A 27512-nucleotide genomic window follows, 5' to 3' on the forward strand; every position below is an offset into this window, starting at 1 on the left:
CAAGATGGGAATTAGTTGAGTCTTCCTCTTTTATGGTCATGGTGTTAACCAGAATGGGAAACTCATCGAGCTCCTTTTACGAGACTTGGCATAAGTAGGAATGTGTCTTAATGACTTCCACATATCTCAACCAATGTTCTTCGGATTCTATCAAGAAGATGTATACCTTCGTTCCTATGAAGCCGTTGGATTTATGAGTTTGCAGGAATGTTTTTCCTATAATGGTCATTCCTCTTTGACACTCACAGGTTCACGGATTGTGGTATCAGGCATACACACGGCACTGAGCATGTAGAGGATGTGATCTCCTACCCATCCACTGTAGGTGAATCTTGTACCAGTGTATTTTGGAATTATGTCCATGGTAGCCAAGATGTGCATCCAATTCTTAGACTTTTGGCTTTTGGAGAGGTACAAATTTGATGCTATCCTATTTATCATCTAGTGTTTTATGGCATGTTTTGCACAAGTGGACTGCCATGGACATAGGCCGTCTCACTAGATCCTCTACTAAGAGTTTCCCACTCATATGATGGATCTTCCAAGTACGTAGCCTAACCTTTAACGTTTGATATTTCTTCTAAATGTAAATATGATACGTGTTCCAGTCATGGATCATCCTGGTTTCTCTCATGAAGGGATGTCCTAAGATGCAATTATAAGGAACAGGTTGCTAGCTAAAGTTCATCACTATGAAGGTGTGTCGGAAGTTGGTTCATCACCATGAAGGTGTGTCAAAAGTTGGTTCATCACCATGAAGGTGTGTTGGAAGTTGGTTTTGAGAATCTTAGTCCTCAAATCCTACAGATGACCTATGGGCTTTGCCGTGGCTTCATCTAGATAGTTTCACTATTAATGATATCATCCCATAGGAGGTTTTCCCCATTTTTTCCAACATTTTTTGGTAACAATGCTTACTCCGGCCCTGCCATCTAGGATAGCGATGACTTGAAGGTCATCTCAAAAGTTAAGGGAAATTCTCCGTTGAGTTTGTCTCCTTCAAAATACTCCCCTAACTTGTTTACTCGGACCATGGGAACATCTGTAATTCATATGGTTCTATGAATCCATCCTCATTAGTCTCATTGAAACTCCCTAGTTCTGCCTATTCTTCCATTCCTGCTCCAAGCCATCCTTCCATCTAATCCTTCAAGTCCTTCCCCCCATAAACTCGTGCTACCTTGAAGTAAGGTGCCAATGGGAATCTGGACTTGTGATGACAGAAAGGAGGAAAGACCTGCAATGTCTCTTGGAATGGATGCGGGTTCATGAATCAGATTATCCCTATTCATGCTTAGGCTTTTTAGGGTGGTGTAGAGCATTGGGATATGAACTTCCATGTCAATTCTTCTTGGGTGATCGCCCTCAAATTTTTGAGGTGTGCAGTAACAAGATCTACTTGGTGTAGGACTAGCATAGCTTTTAAGTCTATCTTTCAAGGGAGATTCTTAGGAGTGCTTGGTTGTCGGGACCCTCTCTTAGGTTTCCTTGGTTGTCGGCATAGCGGAACTTCCTATAGCATGTACTGCTTGAGGTTTCTCCTCCAATCAAGCTTGACACTCCATGACCAACTCCTGAGCATTTAGCTTTCCCTTCTCCTCGATGGGATTTGGATATTTGGCTAACTTTTGGGGTAGCCAATTGGGATCTATTTTCTCTCTTTCTTAAGGAGCGGATGGTAGTTTCCTTTCCTCATCACATGAGGAAGATGACACATTGGTGGTTGCCCCCTCATTGACCCACTTTTTATAATCACGCGGCTATCTCCCCTATCGATCTTTGTGGCCTTTTTCTTCCGAGAGCGCCTAGTTACTCGTGCTTGTTCATCATGAATGTCTTTATGAGATAAAATCCTTGCATGTCCTGGGGTTTCCTATTTTTTTGCGAAGTAGACGCTTTGGCGAACGACAACGTGAGCTGCAGCTCTCCTTCTACTTTGCATTCAAGTGACTGTGTTTAAAGGCACTGTGTAAATGAAGCCATCTCGTATACTTAACAAGTTAATGTTGGTACTAGGTTTAGATTCATTTCCTTTCCCATTGTACCCATTTTCTTAGTGGACAATCCTTGTACATATAGTCTATCCCACATCATGTGCATAAAGGAGTTAAGGTGGGAGCACTCACATGAGTACTAGCCATCCCTTTTTTTTGCCGGACACTCAGCTATCCGATGAGGTCCAACACAGTGATAGAAGTGCATAGGTGATCATTTAGCCATGCTATTCAAGTCTCCCTCCCGCCGGCAGGCACACGAGGTACATGTGCTCACCCTCCATCACGTAATGACTTAGGATTTTTAGGGGTGGGCTACCTTACTAAGTGGATTCAAAGGTGGTGGTGTTAATGGTTTCTCCTTCCTCACCTTCTTCAAAGATCTATGTCAGGGTCAACTGGTGGATAGGGGTCACTCGAGGTAATGGTGGTTACAATTGAAGAATTGCGAGTGGTAAGGGCACTTCCAGCACCCTAAGGATTCCCCTTGGGGGCCAGCCACTTCATGGCTAGGTTGATGTACATTATGTTGTGTTGGGGTTGGAAAGGCCAACGGTTGTAGTAATTGGAGGTTTCATGATTACCGCACCTTTCGCAGTAAGCATAGTAGAGAGTGGATTGGGGTCTCAAATGCGAACACTCTGTAACTAGTGTGGTTTTCTCAACAAATCGAGCACAATACTAGTTCTCTCTTAGGCTAGAGATGGGATTGCCCAACTTGATCACAGCCTTAGCCTACTCTCCATTGTTGGGTCATTTGTTGGATGCTCCACTTGTTGTCCTAAAGAGGACTCTTTTCCCTTTCCTTCAAATTTTGTGCTTGTATTTTTTAGGAAAGCTTCAAAAGTGCCCTCGTGCAATTCTCGGGAATGAGTTCCATTTGAATTTTCCTCAGAATCCATGGCACTTTTGCAGAGCACTACTCAAAGGAGGTATGGGCTAGAGCATACAAGGAGTCATGCAAGGCTACATCTTCAAGGCCATCTAGGAATCGCCCGATCAATCTTTCATCAGAGAACTTGTCTCTATCATTACAAGGAGAGTGGAGGTATCTCACCTAGTTGATATAGTCCCCGAATGGATTCTCCCTCTTTTTGTTTTACATTGTGTAACTATTATATTGGGCTCCATCGAGTTCCTTGTTTTGAATATCCAAATTTGAAAGCCTCTTTCAAGGCGTCAAAGGTAGCCTTGTCTTCCATTTTCAATGAATGAAACCACTATCCTACTTTTCCATCAAGGGTAAGGCCAAAGGCACTTAACTTAATCTGATCATCCATATGGCCAAATGCCTCACAAATCTGGTTGAACATTTCTAGATGAGGAATGGGGTCTTTTGATCGTCAAACTTAGTGATAAGTTTGGGGATGTGGGCTAGTTTATTCCTTTATGGTTTTAGCCATTGCACCAGTTGTGCAAGTGCTGGTGGTTCAATTCTTGAAGCTACCCCCTCCCTATTTCCATGGGTATCCCTAACATTTTCATGTCAGTCCTGCCATGGTTGGTGGTCCAGGTTGGGTTATGATAGGTAGGTGAGCTAGACCTAGAGGATAGTATCCCATCTGTAAACCTTGTCTCAGTGGTGGGCTAGCGTGTGCTTTGTAAGGATCCACGTGGTATTCGGGATACACTCTAAGAGGCATGTAGTGGTTGTACATTTGTGCCCTGTGTTAGCTGAAATGTTCTACATGGGCTCGTTCTCTTTGGTAAGAGTTCCTTGGACCTTGGTGAGTTGGCTCTTGACCTAGATTTAGTGTTGGCCTACGGTCTTGGTATGAATCTACCATTACAATAGTTGGCATGGCTCCCCAAACTGCTAGATTAGTATGGATTGGGCTACTTGGGCTCTCCTGCACCTCCAGTCTAGGTTCTAGCGGTGGTGTGAATTCTCTCTGTGAGGTTGACGTTCCATGCACGTGTCCCTAGGGTGAGTCTCTACCGATTGCACATTTCCAATGATGTTGTCATTGTTTCCCATCTTTCATTTTAGTCTACTAACATGAAACACATGATGTACTCTGGATCCTTCAGGTAAAGCTACACTTCCAATTTTTTTAAGTATTGCATAAGGACCACAATACCTTGGACTTAACTTTGGAATTTTTCCACATTTTAAAGTTTCTGACTTTTCAGAAACTTTTACATAAACTAAATCACCTTCCTCAAAATTAATTGGCCTTCTTTTACTTTTCTCATAACTATTAGAATGATCCTGGGCTGTTTTAACATTGCTTTTTGCAACGTTTAGCATTTCTTGCATGTCTTTGAGAAAGTCTTTTACACTCAGCAAATTTTTTTTTGGGTAGCCAAGCTCTAGGTTAAAATCCATATATTAGCATGAATGGACTAAAACCGGTAGCAGAATGTTTAGCACTATTATAAGCAAATTCTAATAATGGAAGATACTCATCCCAGTTGTTTTGCTTATGATTAACATATGCTCAAAGCATATCTTCTAGGACTTGATTAATCCTTTCTATCTGCCCATCACTTTTTGAACACTTCTTTCCAAAAATGGCTTGTGAATTTTTATCTCGGTCTAATACTATATCTTTTGGAAATTATACTACAATCTGTATAGATGATGGATAAACATTCTAGCCAATTCTTGTGTTTTTACTTCTTTTTTAGTTGGTACAAATTGTACCAACTTGGTTAAGCTACCCACTACTACCCACACTAAATCATGCCCTCTACTTAGTATGGGTACTCCTACTATGAAATCCATAGAGATACTTTCCCACTTACCCTCAGGTATTTGTAGTGGTTGTAATAATCCACCTACTTTTAGGCGCTCAACTTTATTAACTTGGCACTTAGGGCATTTTATAACATAATTTTGGACGTCCTTCTAACAAGTGCATAGGTCTTAGAAATCCTTGAGTGCCCCGCACTTGGATTATCATGACATTCTAGTAAAATATTCTCACACGAATATTTTCTTCTTTTGGTACACAAATGCGACCTTTAAATCTTAGCATGTGAGAATATTTGCATGTTTACAAAATCATAGTTGTGATCATTATCACCTCTCTCATCTTCAAAAAGTTCATTGGTCCCAAAAAGATATATTTCAAGGAAAATCCCTCCATCTTTGAATCATGTAGGAATAGAAGATGCATCTATGTTGGCCTCTAAATCTTCTAGCTCTGGCTCTGGTTCCTCATTTGTTGTTGCTGACTCTTCATCAATATCACCATCTATTGTGTTTGAGATATCTCCTATGTCTAATTGTCTGATCTCTCTAGCCCTTGCTCTTGCCGTACTTTGACATTTAGTGGAACTTGATCTTGTTGGCCCACACCAATTGCTGCTTCATCTTCTACTATTTCCATGTCTTCATATATTTGTTTCCTACGTAGTTCCACTTGGATTACAAACCACCATCTTATATCCCTTGGGCCCTCCTTAAAGAATATTTGCTTAAAATTCTCTAGTAGTACAAATGTGTCTTTTTGGTATGTCCATATCTTTGTAGAGTCCACTTGAACTAATCTAGATTTGTCTCTTTGTACAGTTGCATGTGATCCTGTTGTGCCTACCTTGAACTACTTAACATCAAAGATAAACATATGAAACTTTATAAAGACAACCTTGAAGATATCTTGAAGATATCTTGGATGGTTCTAAAGTAATCAAGTATTTTCACATCCGTATTTAGATCACTTGCACTAGTCCTGCTTTCTTGCATGAAATTTTCTTTAACAGCACAATCGAATGTTGTTCTATTCTTATTGATCGGCTCTACTCGAAAATAGCATCCATGTGACCATAGTGCTGTAAATTTTTTGTACTAAAAGAAAATAACATTATTAGTTTATGAAAATTTTATAAATAATACTTAGAGAACATGTGAACATATCAAGGCTTTGAATGAATGAAATCACCTACACAGTAGTCACAACCGTATGCAAGCTCCTCTTCCTTGTCCTCCATAATAACTTCACCATAAATTTTTGCTTTTTGTAAGGTTTGTTGGAGCCATCTACTTGATGCGAAGTCTGGAAGTATAGTAAGCGATGAAGGGTATGGTTGGCAAGCCGTAATCTGACTCCTTTAAAAAGCTTGAAGAGTTTGATTCCTTTTGTTCTTGGCCTCTCCATACAGGTCGATCCACTTTTGCATACTCCTTGAGTTTAAGATACAAAATTTATTGATCTTGTCTTGTAAGGCCACATCCATCCTTATCTTGTCCTTGTGGCTCTTCTTCAACTACCCTATCATCCTCTTCCATTGACCACAATTTAGGCATTTCAGGGTTTAGGGTACTAAAAAACTCTATGATGTACACCAGGGATTCTTGCACAAGCCATCCCATTGCCATACTTTCCTCTGGGCGAGCTCTTTGACAGACAAACCCTTTTAGCGTCTTCATAAACCTCTCCAAAAAGAACATCCAACGTGAATGGATGACCCCTGCCCCACAACCACCTTATCCACAACATGAACTAGGAGATGCATCTGTACAGTTAATATGTTGGTTGTTGGGAGAAACTTCTCCACCAATGTAATTTCTTCGATGGCATTTCAGCGGGCTACTTCCAAAGTGTCTTTTCTTATCTCCTTCAATGAAATCCAGTGGACCACGGTGCCAATCTTGTATATTGTATCCCTTATGTTGTCATGAGGCAACTCTTTATAGCCATAGGCAAGACAAATTGAAAGAATTTGTGCCAATTGTGTGATTTTAAGCCGAAGAGCTTGTTATCCTTTGTAAACGCCCCCTTTAGGCAATGCATACATTCAGTCAAAGTACAAAAGAGGCAACCCTTTATGGCCATAGGCAAGACAAATTAAAAGAACTTGTGCCAATTGTGTGATCTTAAGCCGAAGAGCTCGTTATCATTTGTAAACGCCCCCTTTAGGTAGTGCATACATTCACTCAAAGTAAGAAACTCCAAAACACACTTCTTAACTTGAGCTTTCTCTTCTTTCGTCAATACCCAAGGAGCTTTAGGTAGTAGCAACTTACCATTAGTTTTGGTTTGTGGCCATAAGTGCTGCATACAATCACTTATTTTTAAATCATCCCTTTGGCCCTTGCTCTTTGTGACCTCATTAATAGTCTTCCAAAGCACTATGGCTGCTTTTAAAAAACTATACATAGGGTCAAGCAAATGGTTAATTAGAAGACCTTTCCAATATGGTATTTGGTAGAATATGGACAGCCGCTTCATTCCGGGGGCTGGAGACCCTTTGTTTTCCTCCCATGCTCTCTTCCAATGGCTTGCCTTTATAGTGTAAGAGGAGGCCGACCCAAATAGCCCTCACAACGTAGCTCATGGTCCTCTAGTAGATACTTCTTGTGACCCTCATACACAATCTTTCTCAAGCCTCTTAAATGACAAGCCTTTAGTCTAGGTCCGCACAAAGGGCATGCATTGTATCCAAAGATTGATAGTCCTATTAAAATAAATAATATTATACAACCATCCACATATATATCAATAGTTACATAATAACAAAATAGTTACCATTGCATTCTCCGTAGCCTGGGCCAATCATGCATAGTCCACATTAGTATTCTCACTTTGTCCAAACCTCTTTGACATGTCATGAACATCAATTCCTTCCCACAATCTTTGTAGCTCCTCTATCAGCGGGGATAAGTACACATCCATGTTGGCTACCTTGTACCTCCTAGGGACTATCAATGAGAGCAAAAGATGTCCCTTCTTTATTGCTAACCATGTTGGAAGATTGTAGTTCACAAGACAAATTGGCCATGTACTCCATGTTACACTTTTAAGACCAAACGGGTTCACACCATCCATAGCTAGTCCAAGGCGAATATTACGAGGTTCCTTATTAAAATCTGGCCACTTCTCTTCAATGTGTCTCCATGCAGGGCAATCAGCGGCCCGGGCATGCGCATAACATCGTCCGTGGATCTAATGGTTCGATGCCAAGACATCATAAACACCATGGATTTAACATGGTTTGAATCCGTGGAATAACATGGAAGTGCTTGAGTACTTTTGCAGGAACCCTTTCTCCTTGGACATCTTTCCTAGATCTGGATCACACTATGGACATTGTACAATGCTTACATGCTCGTACCAATAGAGAACACAATCATTTGGACAGGCATGGTAAGAATTGTAGTCCATACCAATGCATTGTAATATGGATTTTGCACGCATACGGTCCATAGGCATCTCGTTGCCTTCTGGCAATATTTGATCTCTCAATGACCTATCATATTGACCCACGATGATTTAAAAAAGGTAAAAGAAAGAGATAAAAATGGAAAGGGTGATAAGTACTTATGCAAAAAGTTTTGATACGCTAGTATCGGATATCCAAATATTGATTACAAGTTTAGCATTGCGAGGCATGTACGCAAAATAGATATACGTGCACCATGATACAGAGGTGTACAAACTAGCCTACACAACTCTTGCTCTTCTCTCGAGACCTGCTCCATGCGTCGATGGACACCGCCCATTTCCTGTGTTATTTCTCGCTCAATATCCCTTGCATCATGTAGGGTGTCTATTATGTTATCCATGTCTTGCTCCAAATACATCAGAGAGTCCACCATAGTTTCTTCTTCAACATGAGGCTAAGTAGTACTTGCTTGTGTCGTTGTACATCTAGTACCCTGCTTGGGTTGAAGGTCCAAGAAGTAATCGATTGGTTCATCATTTTTAGGACACACATTCGCAACACCAAGTAAGGCATTTAGATGTTCAACTCGAAATATATCATTTTTTTTATATGGTCGTTTGCAAATTCTTCGTCGTCACAAAGAGATTTAGTACTTGCACTGATTGCAAGGGCACAATCATTTCTCCTCTACGTTCGGCATTCCGACAACATGTTTGTAGTGTTCACACCATCCATGACTGTAAATTTGTGTTTTTTGGGAGGGGGGGAATGTCCCTTTATATATTAGACCATATTCTAGTTGGCAAAGTTTAAATTCTAATGGGAAAGGTGTCGGGGTAAAAAATTTCAAAGGTTACATATATTTTTTGTGTATAATATTTCCCATGGGCATCGAAATCATTATCGAAAAAAATATCAAAATAGTCATCCGCCGCAAAGAGTGTCAAAGAAAGCATCGGAAAGAGCGTTGTAAAAAGGTTTTTCCCGCATTGTTTCAATGTTTTTTCGACACTCTTTCTGATGTTTTCTTCGACGATGTTTTCAACGTTTTATCAGATATTGGAAAAAAATTACAGCGTCGAACAACGGACTCTGTTTACACCATTTTCATTGTTTTCATTTGTGGAGGAGGTAAGTTCATCTCCACCCCCCCACATGTCCTATTGGTTGTCCTCTCTCTCTCTCTCTCCTACATCTCTGTAGTCTCCTACACCCATGTACTTTCTTGCTTTTGTGTTTTCTTAAACTTCCATAGTGTTCTAATCTTTTTTTGGGTTTTTTTTGCAGGTTACATATCTCTACTAGCTATCCCTAATGTCTCAGAGGTAAGCCCCTTTTTCCTCTCCCTGATTTCTCCATATTTATTTGATTTTATGATTTTAGAATGTAGCTGATTAGTGTGGGTTTTATGCTTTTGTGATGCAAGAACTCTAATAACTTTACCTCCTCACTATCAGAGGTAAGCCCTATAATCTTATGCTCTTTTTTTTTGTAACATGTTCATATGCTCTTGCATAATCTGCATATCAACCTGCATAACCATATCCATGCACATACGCAGATGGAGGACCATATACACAGATGGAGGACCACATATATAGCCCAGAAATCACCCTCGACATTACCCCCCTACCAACTGTCCCACCTACTACACGTGTCATGTGCCCTGACCAATTTTTTTTCCTTCATTACGCAAGCCACCCTCGAGCAAGCAGCCTTGACTAGAGCCTATTTTGCCCAAGGCGAATGCCCATTGGTAATCGCAACCACTGTCACACCCATACCATCCCCTACTCAAACCCCCCACCCTCGGGCCATTCCTCTAACCGCACTTGCAGTTCATGTCATAAGGGTAGTGGTGGTGGTTGTGGTGGTAATGCCACGGATGCATCTACCTCTCCATGATGTTGAAATATACAAGTGAATAGGGTGTGTGCGGGAACAAGCCCTTAGCAAGAGGCTATAGTAAAACAGAATCTGTAAATGAGTGAGAAGTAGTGAAAAGGTGAGAGGTATCTACTGGGAGAGAATAAAGGGTAGCATGAGAAGATTTAGGATGTGTGGAGATATTCTGGAAAAGTGAAGAGGTGGAGAGAATCAAGTAAAAGAGGTGGAGTGAATCAAGGAGAGATCATTGGGATTAGATGCTTGGATGTAAACTCTATAAATTGAGGCATTGGCCTAATGAGAATGTGTTGGTTTTTGATTATCCATGCATACATTAAGCTATCAGTTAATTGCTCACTAATCTTATCTTAATCATCATCTAATCTCTTTATTAATGATGTTGATTCTTACATTTGATCCATCATAGCTCATCACATTGCTGCAAATTTAACATGGTATCAGAGCCTAGCTTAGAATCCATCAAATTTATGAGCTCATTATCTTGCTAATCACCCAGTTAATTAGGATTAGAAAAAATCAAATTTTTAGCTCTTTTTCAATTAGCCTCTGTACCCCAGCTGGTGGAGGGGATTGATCTCCCTCCTGCCATAACATTAGCCCAAACCCTCTTAGCCACACATAGCTACACTGCCCATGCTTCAGCCCATCAAGTCGAAACGTCAAACCGCTGTGCAGATTCTCGTGAATTTACAGGCGCCTTCTTTCTGAAGAAAGCAAAACTGAGATCTTCTCTTCCACAGAAGCAATTGGTCTAATTCCTCTTGGCCCCAGGGGTTTTCAAGGGTGCTCTACATGCTGGTGATGTCAAATTTGTGAAATTCCTCAAGGAGAAGTGGCATCAAGCTCTGCATCAAATCTGCAAGTTGACTTTGGTAAAACAGAGATTAAGCATTCAATGTTTGGTCAAATCTTGTGTTTCTTGGCTTGATCCTCTACTAGACTAACTATTATTGATGGCTTTGAAAGAAGTTGAGCTCATTTGAACTCTAAGGCCCCAGATCTAGCCTCCCCGCACACTCTGTTTTCTACAAACAAAACTGAGGATTATTTTGTTAATCAATGATTAATCAACACTAATTATTATATTTTGATACAATTGAGGGTTCAAATTTACCATTGGGTATCTGATACAGATCCCTATAACTTCATATTACAATTCGAAGATGGTTTGATACTCCAACCATTCAGTAACATATTTGTTACCCCCTTGGCTTTATGTAATTTTTGGTGAATTTATGCTGATAAATCTGTTGTAATCATCACCTAAACACTAAATTGAGTTGTAAAAGAGTAGACACTGCCCTTGAATCTTGAAATTGGATCAAGAGGTAAGACCCCCTTCACATCATCTCATGATCACGGCACAAGAGATAGCCAAATTTAATGGGGAGTAGTTTTATACATGGCAAACAAAAATCATGTATTTGCTCATGAGGAAAAACCTGTGGGGGCTAGTTGAGGGAAGAGATGAATGCCCAGAGGTGAGTGGGGAAAATGAGTGGAAGAGCAGGAATGAGAAAACATTAGGACTCATTGCACTCAGTTTAAATGATAAAATCATTCATCACATCACAGGGATACAATGGGCAAAAGATGCATGGGATGAAAATAAATTATTTGGCACTCAAACGAAAAATTCAAAGATAAATCTATTAATGCAATTCTACAAACTTGATATGAAGGAAAGTGAACCTTTAGTCACACACTTGAACAAATACAAAAGCATTAAGCAACAACTGGCAGCCATTGGCAAGAAGGTAGAGGATGATGAGGCACTAGCAGTGCTTCTGAAGAGTGTGGACAAAGGTGAATATGAAAACATTATGGCAACCTTAAAGAATGTACCTGAATTGAAGCTACATGAGATAGAAGGAGCTCTACTAGAGCAAGGGACCAAGGTCAAGAGAAGAAATGGCTGGACTCAACAGCTGGAGAGGAAAAAGCATTCTTCACCCGAGGAGGATTCTCGCGGGAAGAGGCAGAGTAGGAGGAAGGACCTTCACTTGCCACAACTGTGAGGACACATGGTGGCAAGAGACTACTGCAGCAAACCCAGTGGAGAAGGAACGACATCGGCAAACTTCATGGAGACTCCTAAGGAAGTGGAGTTACATCATCTTTTCTGAGAGAGAGAGAGAGAGAGAGACCCCACAACCCAATGTAACTTGCCCCAATAGAGTAAAACCACCTCTGAGCCACCGATGATGTAGGCCATGTGGTAAATGTATGTGTGAGCACTTTAGTCAAGGTCACGGGCACTTGTAGTAGCGTTGGACGCATAGAGACCCCACCTCTGAGCCACCAATGATGTAGGCCATGTGGTAGATGTATGTGTGAGCACTTTAGTCAAGGTCATGGGCACTTGTAGTAGCGTTGGACGCATAGAGAGAGAGTGTGTGTCAAGGACTATGAGTTTAGGGACTTGAGGCACTGGGTTGCGGACTACCAAGTAAGAGGGAAACTTGGTATAGGGTCCAGGTGTGCTAGGATTATTCACTTGAGGGGAGGTGTTGAAATATACAAGTGAATAGGGTGTGTACGGGAAGAAGCCCTTAGCAAGAGGCTGTAAAAGAGAATCTATAAATAAGAGAGAAGCTGTGAAAAGGTGAGAGGTATCTACTGGGAGAGAATAAAGGGTATCATGAGAAGATTTAGGATGTGTGGAGATATTCTGGGAAAAGTCAAGAGGTGGAGAGAATCAAGCAAAAGAGGTGGAGTGAATCAAGGAGAGATCAGTGGGATTAGATGCTTGGATGTAAACTCTATAAATTGAGGCATTGGCCTAATGAGAATGTGCTAGTTTTTGATTATCCATGCCTACATTAAGCTATTAGTTAATTGCTCACTAATCTTATCTTAATCATCATCTAATCTTATTGTAATCATCATCTAATCTCTTTGTTAATGATGTTGATTCTTACATTTGATTCACCATAGCTCATCACACTGCTGCAAATTTAACACATGAGAGCGTCCACCCATACATAATGTGGCCAACACTCTCATCTCATTGCGTCGATCTAGTTGGTGTTCTGGTAGTAGCCCTCTCCCCAATGCAAATCAGCATCTTTACATGGTGCGGGAAGGGAAGGTCATTCTTGATGATGATGTAGGTCACGAGATGCGGAGTCGTGTGAGAAAGCTATGTGGCATAGTGTTTGCCCATCACACTCTAACCAAATTCCTCCACCTCTAATCAAAGAAGAAAACAAGAATCTGTAATCAAATCAAGAACAAGTTCAAGCCTTCCCCAGGTAGCACGGAAGTACCTAACAAGCGGATCTACGATCTCATGAGAGATTGTATGAAACACAAGAGGTCAGATGTCACCCAAGCGGTGAAAATGGGGGGAGAAAAAGCCTTGGTTCTGCGACCAAGAGAGATGGGACGAGGAGGTGAGAAAGCACTCTGAAAACCCTCGACAATATGCGCAACAAGAGGAGGAAGAAGCCGCAAGGCGACTAGCGAGTGTGGGGAGCTCGCTCGGGAGCAGTGGTGGATGGGACTCATTTTATGAGTATTTTGTAAGTATCCACACTTTCTGTAGCCTCTCGTTTGTATGTCAACTAGTGTATAGTTAAATGTTTTTATTTATGTTTTGTTTTCATGTATGCAAGAGAGGGTGGTTGGATGCGAGGCTACTGCGAGCTAGAGGAGCGTTATGCATTCAAGTATGGCACTTATACCTTGCTTGAGTGCATTGAGCGAGACGATGGAAATGTAGATTGGGCAGATATGGTTTCGGTAAGTGCTTCGTACCATATCCCAATTTTGAGGTTTCGGTAAGTTTGTATATGCTATTGGGTATTGCATTATTTTTTGCAGAGAGCAATACCTGAGCCTTCTCGTTCAGCCTAGCTTGCAGACTTTAGCTTGCATGTTATGCACATTTTTGGAATTGTATAGATCTTTTTTGCACCCCTTTTGGGCATGTATAGTTTGCTCGCGTGTGCGGCAATGTTTTTGTATACAACATTTATTATATAAGGATTAATATCCAGCGATTTGTATCAATGTATCTTTGTGGTTTGATATCCAATAATGAAACTTGATTTTGTATCCATGTATCTTTGTTTGCCTTAATTTTTTAAGTTTGTGTAAAACTTTAGTTGAGTACAAATGCAATAAAGTCTTTACATATTTGGCATAATGGTGCATCCAGGTACAGAGCTATACCTGGATGCACCATTATGCCAAAAAAAAACCTGTATCCATCAAAAAAGCGTCAAAATGGGACTCAAAAATTGCCTGTGTCCATCATAATTTAGGTCAAAAATTGCATGTGTCCGTCAGATTAAACGTCGCTAAAAGCATCAGAAATATTTTTATTTCTGACGTTTTCTCCAATGTTTATTTTGACGTGTATCGTGACATCTTTTTCGATGCTCATTTCGACGATTTTATAGCGATGTTATTTCCTACGCGCATATAGACGATTGTAATTTTTACAAGTAATTCTTTTTCGTTGTAACATAGCTATATGCCAAATTTAAGATATCGACGCCTCGAGCACAGTCATCATCATAAGAATCTTTGTGATTATTAAAATAACTGGAGAAACAATCACAATATGTTGTTCAAGGCACCAATGCAAGGCTATCATAGATTATGGTATCATAAGTTAACATTCACATATGTTATTCGAGGCCATGAGGTGCAAGGGGGAACAATCTCAACAAAGGCACTACTGGTATTCAAAAAGGTAGTCGCTTTGAGTTTGGGTTGTATGATGCTATCTCAAGTAATCAAACATTCATAATTAAGAATCCTTAACACTCATCACCCACGCTTCTTCATTCCCATGGTATTCATAAAGACAATTGCTTTGAGTTTGGCTGCATGATGCTATCTCAAGTAATCAAACATGCCCATGGTATTCATAAAGACAATTGCTTTGAGTTTGGCTGCATGATGCTATCTCAAGTAATCAAACATTCACAATTAAGAATCCTTAACACTCCTCACCCACACTTCTTCATTCCTATGCTAATATTTAACACTCCTCACCCCCACTTCTTTGTTCCCATGACTATGATGCTAGCTAGCATTATAGACATGACAATGTGCCATTTATGAAAAGGTGTTAAAAATTTCAATGAAAAAAAATTAAAAAGTTGAATTATTAGGATAAGATCTTGCTAATCCCATGCTAATCCTTAACACTCCTCACCCACACTTCTTTGTTCCCATGACTATGATACTAGCTAGCATTATAGACACGACAAGTGTGCCATTTTATGAAAAGGTGTAAAAAAATCCAAAGAAAAAATTAAAAAGTTGAATTATTCTATATAGGAAATGTAGAAAAAAAACATGGCAATGGACACAAATAAGTTAAAAATCCAATGCCTTTACATATTACAAGACAAGGAAAAATCTCGTAACACATTCTGATTCAACAAGGTTAAAATTTGAGTTTGGTTGCATGAGTAATCGAACATTCATAATTACAAATCCTTGACACCCCTCACCTAGACTTCTTCATTCCCATGCTAACTAGCATCACAGACATGACAAGTGTGCCATTTTGTGAAAAAGGCGTTAAAAAATCAAAAGGAAAATTTAAAAAGCTTAGTCATTATGATAACATTTGATTTGAGTTCATCCTTATTGCATTGTTCTATATAAGAGATTTAGGAAAAAAACATGGCAATAGAAATAAGTAAAAAATCCAATGCCTTTATGTATCATAAGACAAGGAAAAATCTCATATTGGTGGTTGGTCAAAATGGCTCTTTAACATGTTCAAGAATAAGGCCAAAGTAATGAAGCATACATGCATAAAGTTGCACACCTCACAAACAAAGCAAATACAGTTGGCTAATATTGTGGGTGAGAAGCTTGCAATCCACTCAATGCATTCAACAATTTTAAGGAGCGACACGATTTCATGGATATGATGTAGCACTCATTTGGCAATAAAGTTGGATCCTAGGATCTCTAGATATGCAAATGATAACTGATAGTATAAAATAAGAACAAACGCCATGTAAGCACAAATAACATGCTCAGTTCTAGTAGAAACTTGTTAGAGGCCTTATAATATTGACCCAGCTAGGTGCCACATACATTGAGATAGACACATCACAGAAGACGTACATACTTAACAACTCATGTGGATAAAAATACAAGGGGTATTTTAACATATGCTATAAAATTGATACATTATGACTGCAACATGTTTGTTGACCTCCTTGTACAAACTGAGCAAGACGAAGTAAAGAGTTCATGGATGTGTTCAACCATGTACACGATACATCTTGTCTAGTAATAACAGTAAGAAAATCACATGAACACCCAAAAAGGATCTATTCAAATAGTGCTTCAAAAATAGAAAACCATGATTTGTTTCTTCAAAATAGTTAGTTTCACCATTTCCTAACCAACCTAACCATGTACTAATAAAGAAATAATATGATGCAGAGAAGCCACTACAAATTGAACTCTATAAGGGAATTTAGGAACCTCCACTCCCACAGGGATACAAGAAGCAAACACATAGTTTATAACATCTCCCATATTGCAAAGCAGAAGAAAATACACATGGCACATGACATACTTGACAAAGAGAATCACAAAGCATGATAACTCATTCGCAAATAAAAAATCAACGACATAAAAAAATAAAGCCCTTTCGTGGCAATTTCCAAGTCACAATTTTGGAGACAATAGATAACATGGACAAGGCAAGAACACTTAAACATAGCTATATACAGATACAAGACTATAGGGCTAGGATACACAACACACTTGATGGACCCCATGAAGAGTAGAAAATATTACTTCTTGAAGTGAAAAAAATTAAGAGTAGATTAACATTTTGTAGTTGAACAATCTTAGGGAAATAATCATTCTTTTAGTATGTTCTCATTATCAATAGTTTCTCTGGCTACTACCATGAGAGACATAAAAGAGAATTTGAATACAAGACTAAAAGATTTATTGTCTTTGCTTCCATTGAGATAAAAAATATATTCTATAGCGTTGTGTGATTGTGCAACTATGGATCAAATAAAAAAGACTAGAGTGCACCTAGCTCGTGATGTTTACTTTGAATATACACGAGAACTTACTACCCTAGCTATAGCATTCTAGTTCTATATTTTTTAGAATCAACATGATCTTTACAAAAAAATCACATGAGTGACTACGAATCAAATAAAAAATACTAGAGTACATCTAGGTGGTAATGTACATTTTGAAAATACGCAAAAAATTACTGCCCTAGTTAGCTAGCATTCTAGTTCTATATCTGTTAGAATCAACACGATCTTTATAAAACAATGAGAATCAACCTTAAGCAAGGGTAAGGTTTAAAAAGAAATTGTAACTAAGCCTTATAGTCAAACAAAAATAAATCACCTTAATCAAAGGTAAGGTTTAAAAAGAAATCATAACTAAGCCTTATATTCGAACAAAAATAAATCACTCCTTTTTTTTTCAGGAGGGTGCATTTGTGCGTGCTGTGTGTGCGCTACCGTTCGTCGTGTAGCCCTTAGGTATTGAACCCGGGTCCTTATTGTGGAACCCAACGGCTCTACCAGTTTAGTTACATGCCCGTCAGTTAAAAAATAAATCACTCGTAATCCTATTCTAAATCCAACATTGGTTTATGTTCATTTTTAAACTATGATTTCTTTTGTTCCAAGGTTTACTCTCGACAGTTTAATTAATTAATCAAAAATGAAATTTGGGACCCATATATTTATTCTACTACCCCTATTCAATCTTTTGGACTAATTAATTAATAGTATTGAGGCAGCCCCGTTTCTCTCTACGCTTCCTCGCACCCTCCCTCCCTCTCTCCACGTTTCTGTCTGCTTTGCCCCACACTCTCCCTCGCTCTCTGCTTAGCCCCACACTCTCCCTCACTCTCTTAGCCCCACACCCTCCCTCGCTCTCTGCTTAGCCCCACACTGTGCCTTGCTCTTTGCTTAGCCCCACACCCTCCCTCGCTCTCTACACACAGCCCCACACCTTCCCTCGCTCCCCCCCATGGCCCCTCTATTCTTTCTCTCCTCGTTCGTGCAAGCTGTCTAGAAGATTGAGAAGAACAAAAGAAAAAGAAAATAAAATCATTTGCAAGAATCCTCTAAAAGCGTCCTTTTGTCTAAAGTCCCATCATTTTTTTAAAAATCTTTTATCTAAGGTCCTTTGCCCATTCACTTTGCTCCTTTGTAACTAATTAATTAATAGCAAACCAGCATTTTGGTGCGCATTTTGGTGCCATATCATATTTAGGGGGCCAAAATGTGTGAAAAAGGAAGTGAAGGAGACGGCGGGCACGAGAAGGTGTTTGAATAGGACTGTGTCAAGTCAATAGGATGCGTCTATGGCTCCTTTAGCAGGAGGCAGCCGAGTGGTGGCCCTCTACCAAGCCCTCACGTCTGCAGCATCCCCCTTTCTCCTGCTGCACCTCTTCTGGAGACGCCGCCGCGGTCTGGAGCATGTCCTGCATTGGCCCGAGAGGCTCGGCCGCGCTTCCCTACCCCGCCCCCCCGGCCCCCTCCTCTGGTTCCATGCCGTCTCTGTAGGTAAGTTCTCACATCAATTTTCATTCCCCATCCATATCTGAACATGGTTACTAATGCAAACACATACATCAAGCCATCACCACATGGCTGAATAAGGACAAGGGGCAGTGATGCATGCCATTAGAGTATGCATAGACAATACATTTGTCGCACATTCAATTCTTGCTACAGGACTACAGTCAGTGATGCATGTCATGCTGCTGTGCCTTTACTACCATGCTGTGGAGCATGCCCAGAGAGCCTTCTCATTCTCTCCAGCTGTTGAAAGCCGTCTCATTAATCTGCATATCCTATCACATCCTGCTTCATTTATACATGCCTCAGTAAGGTTATGCAGTGGCGGTCACATACATGAAGTCATTGCAACCTTCCCTAAAGCGTTGCTGCAACGACTATACCGTATACCCTATCTCACCCTGCATTTTCTCAAGACATCCAGGCACACAATCTGAAGGCAGGCACTCACATTCTGTCAGTAGCACATGGATGATGTATAAGGATAAAGGTAGTGATGCATGTCTTTAATGTACCTTGAAGGACATAGACAATACATTTTGAATCCTTACCAAATTTCTGTGCCTGTAATTACAGTATCTAGAAGAACATGGACAACAGACTTATTACATCACAATGTGGAAGGACACATGGAGCGATTTAAAGAATCATTTTTTTTGGAAGGACACTGAAACCGGCCCCCGGTAGAAACCAAAGTGTGGTAGACTAGCAATCACCCAAACACAGTTGTAGTCCAGCAAATAAGATAGACAAAAGGGAGCTAGAGTGTTCCTACACAAAAAGAACAACGACACCTCTTGGCCCCAAAGCTTGGCGCCCCTTTCGGTATTTCTTTATTCATATTCAATGGAAGAGTTTAACTGAATACATCATGGCCATTCATGGCTTATACATATGCATGTCCAAACTGCAAGTCCTCTGGACCTCTTAGCATAGAGGTTTCACACAGCCCTGTGCCCCAAAACACCACACTGTTACACCTCTAATCAGCCAAGATAGTACATCCACGAGGCCTTGAATACGCATCTAACTGGCGCATGCACATAGCCAAAAACACAACCATACATCAGTTCGTATTCTCTTCCAAAAACATACTAAGTTTGCTCATGTTTCTGCTCTCTTAGGTTGCAAATCCCTCCTCTCACAAGGGACCAAGAGAAGCACTCCCGAGCAGCCCATGAGCCGGAGAAAGAAGAGCTTTAACAACCTGTGTGCGTCTGACACCGCCCACAAGCCTGTAAAAAGGAGAGAGAGAATAGTAGCTGGTTGTCTTTGGCCAGCAACACTCCTCCTCCTTGTTTCTCCTGCAACCTGCCACCCTCCACGAGAGAGAGAAAGACAGTCCTATCAGCTTGCAGTCCTGGCCACGTGCAGTCCAAAACTGTCTTCTCTGCAGCCCAGCCAGTCGCCTAGAGAGAGAAGGAAAACGTGTAGTTGTAGCCCCTGTGCGCCAGCCTGTTGCAAGGAGGAAAAACACCTTCTGTGCAGCCCCTATGCACCGCTTGCCTAACTAACACACAATCCAACCTTGCTCTCTGTCCATTGTGCGTTTTTGTTGCAGCCAGCCGCATGTGCACAAGTCAAGACCAAGCAAGCGTTGCTGCTCGAGTGTGTGCTTAGAGAGAGAAAAACTAGCCAGCGTTGTTGCTTGAATAGCCCGCCTGCTTTTCCACAATCCCTAGCACCTACGTGTAACTCTAGTCCAGTCGCCAGCCCCTCTAAAAGAGAAAAGCACACCTCTTTGCTGAAGCCACCTGTGTGCCAACCTTCTCCCCACGATCAGCCTTCTCCACGTGTAGCTGTAGCTGTTTTTTTTTCCCCAAAGAAAAAGAGTTCTCGAAAAATAACGTGGAGCCACCCAAAAGGGCCACGATTCTCTGAAAAGAGTGTTCTTTTGTTTTAAAGGTTTTAAAAACCTTTGTCCCCTCCAAACATTTGTCCCTACATGGGATTATGTAAAAAGGACCTTATTAATTCCTAATGTCACCCTTGTCCCAAGTGTGAACATTAAAAATATGTCTTGCACACCGACCACCATGCTCACACATATGTTGCACAAATTTACAGGGTCGTGACATATCCCCCTCTTGAAAAATGGCAAGCGTCCTCGATTGCATTCTGGTAGACAACAAGACATCCAAAGAGGAACCACACTGATAACGAAGGCTACCCATACAACAAGATATCAACCATGTGATCCAATTGAAAGTGAAAAGTACAATATGGCAAGATCAGCGTCCCAATCTCTCTGAGCCATGCATATGTAGCAACAGTCACTGCAAGCCAATGGTGTAGTAATAGTCCAAGTTGAATACCATTGGGAACCATACATAACCACAACATCCAATGTGACTAGTACACATATATCATAGAAGTCCCATAAGCAGATGTACTGTCAGTTGTCAGTACCTTCGGGTGAGACAAAAGCTGCACCAAGCGACCTCTAGATAACATTCGAGCCTGTTTGTATCAAGGGAACGGAGGTGCTACCCCCCTCTTGAGGATCAGGCAATGCTCCAGACCTATGCTCTGCTAAACCTGAATGAGCCGTAGCAAGAGTCGGCTCCAAAGACATCAAGATATAGCTGCAATACCTGAGGTGAATTTGCTAAGTCACCCTCCTCTATCCACTTCGCATCCATCGTCGGTGAATAGTTCTTGAACTTCACAAGATAGCGACAGGAAACTTTACCTCGTACCTTTCTTTCCTTATGTGCCAGTATTTGCTCGGGAATAAGAACCTCATCAAGTTCTTCCACTTCCGACTGAGCCTCATCCGATACATCCTCAGGCACATCTCCTCGGAAAGGTCTAAGAAGACTCACATGAAATGCATTGTGAATCCTCCAGTGATCTGGTAGCTTCAAACGATAGGCCTCACCGATCTTTTCCGATACCTGAAAAGGTCCATAGTAGCGCGTGCTCAACTTAGGGAATAAGCGCTGTTTACCCTTCATCTTCTTGAGCCTGGCTTTCTCAAAACGTAAAAGAATCTCGTCACTCAATGCAAACTCTAATGCACGCCTGTGACGGTCTGCTGCCTTCTTTTGCTTTTGTTGAGTTCTTTGGAGTGCCAACTTAACTCTCCTATAAGCTTCATCCATGTTCTCTACATACTGGTCAGCCTGAAAAATCTTATCCTTTGTGTGCAAAATGGGTGGTACCTTCTTCCCTCCTTCCACAATCTCAAAAGACGCCTTGCTCGTCGAGGTATGGACGGTGTTGTTATAAGCGATCTCCACCAAAGGAAGATACTTTTCCCATTGTTGCTTGTGCTCTGACACATAGCACTTGAGAAGATCTAACACTGTGGAATTGGCCTCTTCCAACTGCCTATCTGTCTATGGATGAAATGATGATGAAAACTTGAGAGTTGTATCCATGTTGTCAAAAAGCCCTCTCCAAAATAAACTTGTCATCCGTGGATCACGGTTACTAATGATAGACGAAGGCATGACATGATACTTAAAGATGTTCGCCATGAACAACTTCACCATGTGATCTACTTTGATCTTCTTACGCACGGGAATGAAATGAGCCTGCTTACTGAACCTACATATGATAGTCCAAATGCCATCATTGCCCGTTTGTGTCCACGGAGGATCAAATATAAAATCCATGGCAATGCTCTCCCATGGTCTATCTGGAATAGGTAAAGGCTTAAGTAACCCTGGTGTCTTTTGACGGTCAAACTTCACCTTCTGACATACGATGCATTGCCTAACAAAAGCATCAACATCCTTCTCAAGGTTGGCCAATGAAAGAAAGCCTCAACTGCCTTTACCGTGGCGTCAATGCCCCTATGACCTGCATACGGTGGAGCATGACTTTCAATTATAACCTTGAGCCGTAACTACCTAACACACAATCTACCATGCATCAACAAAAACCCATCCCTGAGAGTATAATGATCATGTCGTTGACCCTCAGACATCTGATCATAGACCTTGCCAAAATCCTCATCTTGTGCATCCTGCTCTTTCATCTCATCAAGCTCATGATGATAAGCAAGTGAAACTGTCGAGACCTGTGGCTTGTGTGACAAAGCATCTGCCACAACATTCTTTTTGGCTTTCACATGTACGATCTGGAAGTGGAACATAGACAAAAAGTTGGTCCATCTCATATGCTTCTCAGAAAGCTTAGTTTGCTTGAGGAAATAATGCAAAGTCTGATGATCTGTCTGCACAGTGAAATCAGCCCCAAGCAAATAGTGTTTCCAAGTAGAAAGAGCATGAATTACAGCCAACATCTCTCTCATAGACCTGTAAATGCTTCTCGGCATTCTGCAATATACAACTCTCATAAGCTATCACATGTCCTTCCTGCATGAGAACTGGGCCAATGTTGTTCCCACATGCATCACACTGGACAACAAAAGCCTTTCGGAGATCTCGTAGTACCAATACGGGATCCGAAGTAAGCTTTTCTTTAAGCTTCTTAAAGGCTGTAATTTCTTGATCAGTCCATTGAAACGCAGTTCCCTTCTTTGTCAATGCAATCTTAGCAAAATACCGTATGTACTGCATGTAATAGGAACACAATCCTAAAAAGCTGCATACATTATGCATGGTTCTCAAATTTGGCCAATTGAGAATTGCTTCTACTTTTTAAGGATCCATACGGACTCCATCTTTAGACACGATGTGTTCCAAGAAGTGTATTTCTTCCAAGAAGAACTCACTCTTCTTGCCATTTATGACCAACCTATGCTTCCAAAGTTCTTCAAACACTGTGGCCAAATGCTCCCTATGCTCCTCCTCTAAGCAGGAATGCACAATCATGTCATCAAAGAATGTGTCCACAAACGCTCGATGAGGCCAGAAAATCCTGTCCATCATCCTGTTAAAGGTGGCGGGAGCATTTGTCAAGCCAAGGGGCATGACCAAGAACTCATATAGCCCAAAGGTGGTGCGAAATGCTGTCTTATGTACATCCTCGGGTCTAATGTGTATCTGGTGATACCCCGCTTTTCAAGTCTATCAGACTGAAGACTGTGGAGTCCTGTAAACGATCCAAAATGCTGTCGATTCTCGGAATAGGGAATCGATTCTTGATGGTATTCTTGTTTAGCGCTTTGTAATCTATGCACATGCGCCAAGAATCATCTTTCTTTTGCACTAAGAGCACTGGTGAGCAAAAGGGTGATGAGCTTGGCTGAATCAGTCCCTTTTTCAACAACTCCTGTACCTAGCTCATAATTTCCTCTTGTTGGGCTGCACTAACACAATACAGTGGTCTATTTGGTGGGGTACTCCCCGGAATAAGATCAATTGCATGATCTTTTGGCCTTTCCGGAGGAAGCTTTCTTGACAATGACTGGGAAAAGCAATCTTGGTACTCACGTAGGAAATCGGTCCTGTCTTTATATGTCATGTGCATCCCGCACTTGGATGCCACGTAGACATACCTGTACAGAAGATGCAGGACCTGAGATGGTGAACTGGTCCCATGTGAGCCCAGTCCGGGACGAGTCAACCAGGGAACCATCTCAGTCGTCCGAGGTTAGGTGTGCATTGTCCTGCATAGGAGTCCAAGGTCAGGTGTGCACTGTCAACAGTCATGCACATGAAACAGTGCCAGTCTCCACGGTGAGTCTCCCTCTGGAATGATGTCAGTGATTCTGTGTATCTGATTCATGTGCACTGTCCTGCACATGAAATAGTGCCAGTCTCCGCGGTGAGTCTCCCTCTGGAATGATGTCAGTGATTATGTGTATCTGGTATGGTACCAGATGCCAGATCATTGTCCAGTTTGTTAGGGTTTGCTTTTAGAACAAGGGGCCAGCCCATAGGGCTACCCCAAGTCTTAGTGTGGGCATGGGGATGATGTGAAACCACCCCCATGAGGGCCAAGAAGGCCCTAGCTGAACCCACCAGCCATGGAGGGGCTGTAGGACAGCCCCAGGGGCAGGCTGGGGGTAGCCGACTGGTTATCCAGCCCTAGGAGGGGTGTAGAGCAAGTATGGGGCAGCCCATACAAGTTGCCCAGCCCCAGGGGACTTGCAAAATCAGTGCCCAGCATCTTGGAACTCAGGCGCCTAGTGCCAGCCAGCCAAATCAGAGATGCGCTGCATTTTTACTGATTTTTCCAGCATTTAATGCTGATTTATCAGTCGTGGGACAAATTGTTGCTGGCCGCTTGAAGGACTGCAAGTCAAGGGCAGAGTTTTCTCAGCCAAGAAGGGTCAAGATTTTTGTATTTTCTTTTCAGATTTACATCATTCTAATAAAGCAAATACACCATCCATGGTGGGGGCCCTACAGAGGGTATTTGGGACCCCCAATACTGTGTCCTCTCTATCTCTCCCTCTCTCTCTCTCTCTATATATATATATATTTTGCACATCTTCATTCAGTTTGTGCGTTAATTCCGTCGCGAAAAGGGTGAGCATTGAAGTTACCGATCTTCTCCGAAGCTTCCGCATGTTACAGTGGTATCAGAGCCTCTACTTCAAGTGCAAAGATTCAGCAAAGAAACCAAAATTTTTTCTCGCTCGTGTGGTTGGTTTTCAGACGCCGGTGGACTACCCCTTTCGGAGTGACTCTTGTCCCTCAAAGGACGGTTGGTTTTCAGCCTCCGGAAGCCTCCCACGCAGATAGTGGATGGTCAGATTACGCTCCGGAAAGGAAGTGCGTTTTCTTGCTATGGCGAGCTTCGACGACGAGAGAGACCAAGAACCATGGGACCAGAGTACACCAGGCAGCCCAGCTGGGGCACCAGGCTTGAGTGTTACAGATAAGTTCCAGCAGATGATGCGAGCAATCGCAGACCAGACAACCAAGTTGGACGAGCAGCAAGGCGCAGATCTTGGCTCTGGAAGAGCGTACCCGTTCTTCAGCGTCGCGTTTTCCATCTCCTCCTCCCTCTCTTTCCGTATCCCAGTTTCTAGGTCCTCGTCACAAGGACCCTCTCGCGGGGTCACGACCACAGCCGAGCTCTTTGCTTGAGTTGCAGATGCGTGCATTGGAGATCCGACAACGTGAAGACGAAGCCATGCGATGCGTGGAGCATGAACGTTACCTAGCAGCTTTGGACGCCAGATTGACACCGGTAGCGCCCTTGAATCATTTTCCCAAGAAAATGAATTTCAGTAATATAATGGTAAACTCGATCCCACAACTCTCTATTCATGGTTGCATTAGTTTGAAGCTTACTTTGCCGCAGTTAGAAAAGCAAATACTGACAGAGTGATCTTAGCCAGTTGGTACTTGGAAGGTGAGGCCATTCCTTGGTGGACTCAGTGGGCTCATGCCCACACCAGATTAGGTATGGCAGCTTATGTGTGGGACGAGTTTGTCCGCGACCTTAAGCAGCGGTTCTACCGCCCCACTACCTTGAGTGACTCGAAGACGAGTTCAGGGGAGCGCGTCAAAATGCGCAACGAGTCCTTCAGTTTGCCAATAGAATTTCGACCTTGTGTTTGCAATTAGGCTTATCTGATTCGGACAAGAAAGGGCAGTTTTTGTTTGCAGGAGCACTCTAGCTCTCCCTGTTTATTTTCCTTTTCCAGGTCCCCATGGGTGTTGAAGTGTTTTGTGTGCGAGTGTTTGTTTCACCGCCCGTCAAGTTTCTAAAGGCCGGTTTCAGCTGCCCGAAAAGGAACTCTGTGGGTTTGCACAGAAGTGTTCTGCATGTTAGAAAACTGTCCAAAAGTAGGATCCTGTGGAAAGGCACCACTGTTGCCCTGAGGTGGGTTCCTAGAACGCACCTTCTTCTTCTTCTTCTTAGGCTCAGAAGGGGCCCTCATAAATTTAGCAAACTTCTCACTTTGCGTGAGCTGCATGAGCACATCCACTGCCCTTGCCAAATGGGCTTTGAATTGGGCATCCTCTTCCTCTTTACTTGGCATATCTTTTGGCTGCGTTACATCCTCATAACGTGCATCTCCTGCAGCCTGTTCTTTTAGATTCAGTCCTCTCAGGAGTGGTCTCCTGCTCTTCCTCATCATCATAGTCTCCTCATAGTCAGACATCTTACTGAAATTTTCAGCAATGACTTCCCTTGAGACAATCACGAGCTCACCCCCCTGGGAAAGTTGGTGATGGTGCAACGGAACCTTGAAATCGGCCTCTGGTAGAAACCAAAGTGCGGTAGACTAGTAGTCACCCAAACACATTTGTAGTCCAGCAAATAAGACAGACAAAAGGGAGCTAGAGTGCTCCTACACAAAAAGAACAACGACACCTGTTGGCCCCAAAGCTTGGCGCCCCTTTCGGTATTTCTTTATTCACATTCAATGGAAGAGTTTAACCGAATACATCATGGCCATTCATGGCTTATACATATGCACGTCCAAACTGCTAGTCCTCTGGACCTCTTAGCATAGAGGTTTCACATAGCCATGTGCCCCAAAACACCACACTGTTATTCACCTCTAATCAGCCAAGATAGTACATCCACGAGGCTTCGAATATGCATCTAACTGGCCCATAGCCAAAAACACAGCCATACATCAGTTCGTAATCTCTTCCAAAAACATACTAAGTTTGCTCCTGTTTCTACCCTCTTGGGCTGCAAATCCGTCCTCTCACAAGGGACCAAGAGAAGCACTCCTGAGCAGCCCACGAGCGGGAGAAAGAAGAGCTTTAACCTGTGTGCGTCTGACACCGCGCACAAGCCTGTAAAAAGAAGGAGAGAGAGAATAGTAGCTGGCTGTCTCTGTCCAGCAACACTCCTCCCTGTTTCTCCTGCAACTTGCCACCCTCCATGAGAGAGAGAGTAAGAGAGAAAGACAGTCTTATCAGCCTGCAGTCCTGGCCACGTGCAGTCCAAAATTGTCTTCTCTGCGGCCCAGCCAGTTGCCTAGAGAGAGAAGGAAAACGTGCAGCAGCTGTAGCCCCTGTGCGCCAGCCTGTTGCAAGGAGGAAAAACACCTGCTGTGCAGCCCCTGTGCACCGCCTGCCTAACCAATGTACAGTCCAGCCCTGCTCTCTGTCCACTGTGCGTT

The 27512-nt window shown here is 42.1% G+C and overlaps 1 protein-coding gene and 1 pseudogene across 3 annotated transcripts in view; one reads left to right on the forward strand and one right to left on the reverse strand.

Moving 5' to 3' along the window:
* Positions 1–5093: 5093 nt before the first annotated feature.
* LOC147616163 (uncharacterized) lies at positions 5094–7920 on the reverse strand (annotated as a pseudogene).
* A 10347-nt stretch (positions 7921–18267) lies between these two features.
* The window catches only part of KDTA (KDO transferase A), an 89056-nt gene continuing 79811 nt past the window's right edge, over positions 18268–27512 (forward strand). For 2 of the 3 annotated variants that reach the window (XM_086778792.1, XM_086778793.1), the window contains exon 1: positions 18268–18547. In XM_086778792.1, the coding sequence (XP_086634918.1) occupies positions 18346–18547 (202 nt within the window). In that variant the 5' untranslated portion in view covers positions 18268–18345. Of the gene's footprint in view, positions 18548–19138; positions 19388–27512 lie in introns of all 3 variants that reach the window. The other variant, XM_086778794.1, reaches the window with a different exon arrangement.

Source organism: Cibotium barometz, chromosome 39 (assembly GCF_041138505.1).
Source record: "Cibotium barometz isolate CiBa-2024 chromosome 39, ASM4113850v1, whole genome shotgun sequence".
Lineage (NCBI taxonomy): Eukaryota > Viridiplantae > Streptophyta > Polypodiopsida > Cyatheales > Cibotiaceae > Cibotium > Cibotium barometz.